Below are 6,076 nucleotides of genomic sequence, written 5' to 3' on the forward strand. Positions count from 1 at the left end.
TATTGGAAAGATGCTGGGGTGCTTCAAGGAATTGAAGCAAGAGTTGGCTTTGAAAGGAAGGGCACCATGGCAGCTCTGGGGGACCTTAGCTGTATGGGAGCCAAGCATCTCATTCTCCTTAAGGGCGCATAATTCTTGACAACCAACTCTCGCTGCTAACTCCAGGAGGCTTAGGCACCACCTCCTCCCAGCAGGAAGGGGCCGGCTGAGAGGTGATGTCCAGTGCCAACCAAGGAGAAGTCTGCTAGGGTATACTCAAGCAGCACAGCCCCGTAGCCAGACTGTGTATACGGGGTCAAGGCCAGCCATTACGGGACTCAGGGAACTGACTCTTCCTAGAACACTGGCTATCTACCTCTTCTGAGCCCCCTCCTGACTCCCTGGGACCAGCACCTGTGGCCACTTTCCACTGCCAGCAGCTCAGTGCTCTCAGACCCAGGCCCGCCCCCTCCCCCTGCTGGCTGCTACAACTACCGAAGCTGCTCCCCACCCCCTACTCCCACCTGCTGCCTATCAGGGGCTCTCTGCCAGACTTGGGGGTCTTGGGGCGGTGTCTTCCCCTTTCTCAGCGGTAGGGGAGGTGCCAGCAGTAGGCATGGCCTGTCCCTTCTGGTGCCCCCGGGCGGCTCAGCATCTGCTGGGGCAGAGGGCATACTGCCAAACCCTCATCCCACCCGCGGCCTTTGGAGCCCGAGAAGGTGAGGAGCAGGCATAGATTCTGCAGAGCACCAATAAGATGGGCAAAAGGGATGTGCCTCTCCGGGCCCAGCAACCTTGGGAGCTCTGCCTCTCCGGATGTGGGGTCCAAGCCCGCCCCCAGAATGGACCTGGTCCTTATCTGTGAGGACAGGACCTGGGGTGGGAGGGAGCCTGGGACAGGGCTGGGGGCAGGCTCAGCTGTAGGGATGATGGCCTATCGTGGTTTCCGACTGCTCCTGAGGATCTGGCCTCTGAGGGGTCATTTCACAGCCCCAAAGACCTTTCTGGACTTTACTATTCCTCCGTCCCCGGCCCCGCAGGGCTGGGGGAAGCTGCATGGACGAAGGGAAGGACGGGGAAAGGGGAGGAGACGATGAAGGGGGTCAGAGCTGCGATTGGAGCTGAGAACTGGAAGCGCCTTAAAGAGACTGCGCGGTCCCCGCCCCCCTTCCCGCCAGCCTCAATGAATTAGAGCTGTGTTTCCCAAACTTGCCTGATCATAAGAATCCTCCCGGGCCCTAGTTAAAGATACAGGTCCCGGAGCACCTCCCTTCGCGATTCTGATTCAGTACGTCTGCGGGTGGAGCCGAGGAATCTGTAATTTTAACACGCTCCCCACGTGATTCTCGTGAACAAGCAAGTTTGGGAAATACTGAATTAAAGGAAACGGGGCCTGGCTGCCGAAGCGGCCTCCGCTAGGGGGCTACGGCGGGAGGATTCCCGGGGGGCGTCGCCTGCTTCCGCCGCCGCCTCCTTCAGTGAAAGTCCCTTTTGGGTCCAGCTGTCACAGCCACCGCGCTCCCTCAGGCCGGGCGGGGGACACCCCAGGTCTGCGTGGCCCCCGTGCAGCCACGCCCAGTGGCCGCCCGAGCCCTGCGAGCAGGGGGAGGAGCCGCCGCCAGTGGAGGCGGAGGAGGTAGAGGAGGCGGAGACGGCGGAGACGGCGGAGAAGGCGGAGAAGGCGGAGAGGAAGGTGGAGGCGGAGGCGAAGGTGGAGGGGAAGGTGGAGGCGGCGGGGAAGGTGGAGGCGGCGGGGAAGGTGGACACCGCCGGGAACGTGGAGACAGCGGAGGGTCTGGGCCGCCAGGCTGAGCTCAAGCTGGAGCCCGAACCCGAGCCCGTACCGGAGGCGGAGCAGGAGCCGAAGGGGGAGCCGAAGCAGGAGCTGGAGGATGAGAACCCAGCGCGGAGCGGCGGTGGCGGCAGCAGCGACGAGGTTCCTCCCCCCACCCTTCCCTCCGAACCCCCGCGGCCCCCCGATCCCTCTCCGCGGCGCAGTCGTGCCCCCCGCCGACGACCCCGGCCGCGGCCACAGACCCGGCTCCGTACCCCGCCGCAGCCTAGGCCACGGCCCCCGCCCCGGCCCCGGCCCCGGCGCGGCCCTGGGGGCGGATGCCTGGATGTGGATTTCGCTGTGGGTCCACCAGGCTGTTCCCACGTGAACAGCTTTAAGGTGGGAGAGAACTGGAGGCAGGAACTGCGGGTGATCTACCAGTGCTTCGTGTGGTGTGGAACCCCAGAGACCAGGAAAAGCAAGGCAAAGTCGTGCATCTGCCATGTGTGTGGCACCCATTTGAACAGACTTCACTCTTGCCTTTCTTGTGTCTTCTTTGGCTGCTTCACAGAGAAACACATTCATGAGCACGCCGAGACAAAACAACACAACTTAGCGGTAGACCTTTATTATGGAGGTATATACTGCTTTATGTGTAAGGATTATGTATATGACAGAGACATTGAGCAAATTGCCAAAGAAGAGCAAGGAGAAGCTTTGAAATTACAGGCCTCCACCTCAACCGAGGTTTCTCACCAGCAGTGTTCAATGCCAGGACTCGGTGAGAAATATCCAACCTGGGAGACAACCAAACCCGAGTTGGAACTGCTGGGACACAACCCAAGGAGAAGAAGAATCACCTCCAGCTTTACCATCGGTTTAAGAGGACTAATCAATCTTGGCAACACGTGCTTTATGAACTGCATCGTCCAGGCCCTTACCCATACTCCGATCCTGAGAGATTTCTTCCTGTCCGACAGGCACAGATGTGAAATGCCAAGTCCTGAGTTGTGTCTGGTCTGTGAGATGTCTTCGCTTTTTCGGGAGTTGTATTCTGGAAACCCATCTCCTCACGTTCCTTATAAATTACTACACCTGGTATGGATACACGCTCGTCACTTAGCAGGATACAGGCAACAGGATGCCCACGAGTTCCTCATTGCCGCGTTAGATGTCCTGCACAGGCACTGCAAAGGTGATGATGCCGGGAAGGCTGCCAACAATCCCAACCACTGTAACTGCATCATAGACCAAATCTTCACAGGTGGCCTGCAGTCTGATGTCACCTGTCAAGCCTGCCATGGCGTCTCCACCACCATAGACCCATGCTGGGACATCAGTTTGGACTTGCCTGGCTCTTGCACCTCCTTCTGGCCCATGAGCCCAGGGAGGGAGAGCAGTGTGAATGGGGAAAGCCACATACCAGGAATCACCACCCTCACAGACTGCTTGCGAAGGTTTACAAGGCCAGAGCACTTAGGTAGCAGTGCCAAAATCAAATGCGGTAGTTGCCAAAGCTACCAGGAATCTACCAAACAGCTCACGATGAATAAATTACCTGTTGTTGCCTGTTTTCATTTCAAACGGTTTGAACACTCGGCCAAACAGAGGCGCAAGATCACTACATACATATCCTTTCCTCTGGAGCTGGATATGACACCATTTATGGCCTCGAGTAAAGAGAGCAGGATGAATGGACAGTTGCAGCTGCCAACCAATAGTGGAAACGATGAGAATAAGTATTCCTTGTTTGCTGTGGTTAATCACCAAGGAACCTTGGAGAGTGGCCACTACACCAGCTTCATCCGGCACCACAAGGACCAGTGGTTCAAGTGTGATGATGCCGTCATCACCAAGGCCAGTATTAAGGACGTTCTGGACAGTGAAGGGTATTTACTGTTCTATCACAAACAGGTCCTGGAACATGAGTCAGAAAAAGTGAAAGAAATGAATACACAAGCCTACTGAAGTGACACAGACCTACCTGTAATGGAAGATGACAACACCTATACTACAACTGGCTTCGAGATTTAAAGGACCTACTTGCATGGCCCATGGGCCTGACAGAGTAAGAATTGAACAGTACCCAGTGTCTAAAAGGTCCTGGTTGGAAGAGAAGTAGACGGGGTGGGAGAAGAGGCTCTAGTCTAAACAGTCACTTAAAGGAGAATTCAATGGCAGGAATGCTCTAGGTGGGGAAGGCAGGAGCAGGGAAATCCTGACACTGGTACATATCCTATATTCCTCCAAAAGATTGTGTGGGAAAGTGTGGGGTGGGAGGGGGGTGGTGTGGGGGGGGGGGTGTGTGCCCTTGTAACCGTAAAACATCTTTCTCCATGGGTGTTTCAGCTTCAACTGACCAATCACATAACAGTTATATGTTTGGAGGGGGGGAGAAAAGTCTATACAAATGTAGCCCATTACCTATATGGGTCTGAAAGCAGAAAAGTGGAGGAGGCAAGGATATCTCATTGACAAACACCTTTGCCAGTTTCTTTGTATTCGTGATTTTTTGTGCTATTAAATGCAGTATTAAAAAAAGAAAAGCCCATGAGGCTAGTGAAAGGTGAAGAAGGAAGGGGGCTTGTATAAGGGGAGCAATTGCTCCAAATGTAGAGAAGACAAAAAAAAAAAAAATACTGTAAGATAAGCAACCAACACAGACAGGCCTCAGCTAAGAGTATAGTGTGTGAGTGTTTAAAAAAAAGCTGTATGATATACTTGAGCAAATCAATGAACCTCTTTGCGATTGTTTTCTCATCTGTACAATGCAGATAATTCCTACCTTAAAGGGTTATTGTTAAAGATTAAACGATATAAAATGTGTCTAAGTATCAAGTAAAAGGCTTGGAACTTTGTAGGGGCTCAGTAAACGTTTGTTGGATCTGAAACTTCTTCGGACCAGGACCAGAATGCATCAGAGGTGAGGGTTGGTCCAACCTGAGACCCATGGACAGAATGGACACACCTTGTGTCACATGCAGTCACTCACGCACATACACACACATGCACACACACTTAACGACTCCCTCCCCAACACTGTCTACTTGGAGCCCCAAGGCAATGGATTCCACCTTTGTCCCTATGTAAGGGCATCACAACCAGTGCCACACCGGGGCGTGGGGGGAGAACTACAGCTGTCTCCCAAAGGCCTTCTGTCCATTTGGAAGACCATCCTGTTGTTTCCATGACTAAGCACCTGATGAGGGGACTCTCAGGACCAGTAGGCTGCCAGGCCTCTGAATGAGGGTGTTTGCTAGTCTTTGCCTTCCACAATCATGTGTGGGCTGTCACATTCACCTGCAGGCCTGGATCAGTTGAAAGACTATTTTCCAAAGCTCACTGGTCCACCAGCCCAAGGAGATCGATGGAGTGGCACATTGGCCTCTTCCCTGATTCTCCCAGAGGGCAGAACAGCCTGCAGAGGGCTAAGCCAGAACAGATGGGATGTGCCCAGGAGGGGGTAAGCATTGATGGTTCCTTCTTTTCTCCCCGGCATCAGGTACAAAAGTATCTATAACCTAGAAAATCTTTGTGGGGAGGGGGGAGACTATCAGACCCATGGGGCTTGGATCCACTGGCTCTGGTAAAAGGCTGGCTTCCCCCACCCCCACCTACAGGGCTTCCCAAATCTACTTCATGTTCCACTCATTTGGAAAATATACGTTTATGAATGTGGTTGGGGATGCATCCCCAGCTAGCTCATAGATGTTGTTTAGGACAGGGGTTGTGTCTCCTCTTGGACCCTAGGCTGCACACTCAGCCCCTAGCACAGTTTCTGGTGCATAGTAAGCAGACAGTCAAAACACGTACCGATGAATCAATGAACCAATGCACCTTCCTTTCATAAGCAAAATTTTGCCACCACCCGGGGCCCAAGATCCTCAAAATATATAAAAGTGTTACCTTTGGTATCTTGGAGGAAGGGGGAGATCCAGGGATGAGTGGCCTCAGGTGCCACTTGGCAAATCAGTGCAGGGTATCTGATTATTTTTTTGGGATGTGTCTGGTAGGGCTGCCTGGGAAGACAGCCATGTCCTCATTCCTCCTCTCTGCCATAGGTAGCGTTCAGTAAGCCATGTGCCACCAGATTCTGACTGCTTGCAGAAACTATCTTTGACATTTTTAAGCTTTTTTATTTGGAAATATTTTAAACGTAGAGGAAAGTTGCAAAAATAAAGATAGTGTAAAGAACATCTGTATGCCAGATTCATCTATTGCTAACAGTTTTTACCCCATTTACTTTATTGTTTACGTGAATGCACACCCTCATAAGTGTGTGTGTGTGTGTGTGTGTGTGTGTGTGTGTGTGTGTGTGTGTGT

The 6,076-nt window shown here is 53.1% G+C and overlaps 1 protein-coding gene across 1 annotated transcript; it reads left to right on the forward strand.

Moving 5' to 3' along the window:
- Positions 1 to 1,360: 1,360 nt before the first annotated feature.
- Positions 1,361 to 4,018, forward strand: USP27X (ubiquitin specific peptidase 27 X-linked; the record flags this gene model as incomplete). Its single annotated transcript, XM_040468829.1, has 1 exon — positions 1,361 to 4,018. A coding segment is annotated over one exon (2,361 nt), but the record flags the coding sequence as incomplete, so codon positions are not given.
- Between the last annotated feature and the right edge of the window lie 2,058 nt (positions 4,019 to 6,076).

Source organism: Herpailurus yagouaroundi, unplaced genomic scaffold (genome assembly GCF_014898765.1).
Source record: "Herpailurus yagouaroundi ecotype Mexico unplaced genomic scaffold, PumYag 67793, whole genome shotgun sequence".
NCBI lineage: Eukaryota > Metazoa > Chordata > Mammalia > Carnivora > Felidae > Herpailurus > Herpailurus yagouaroundi.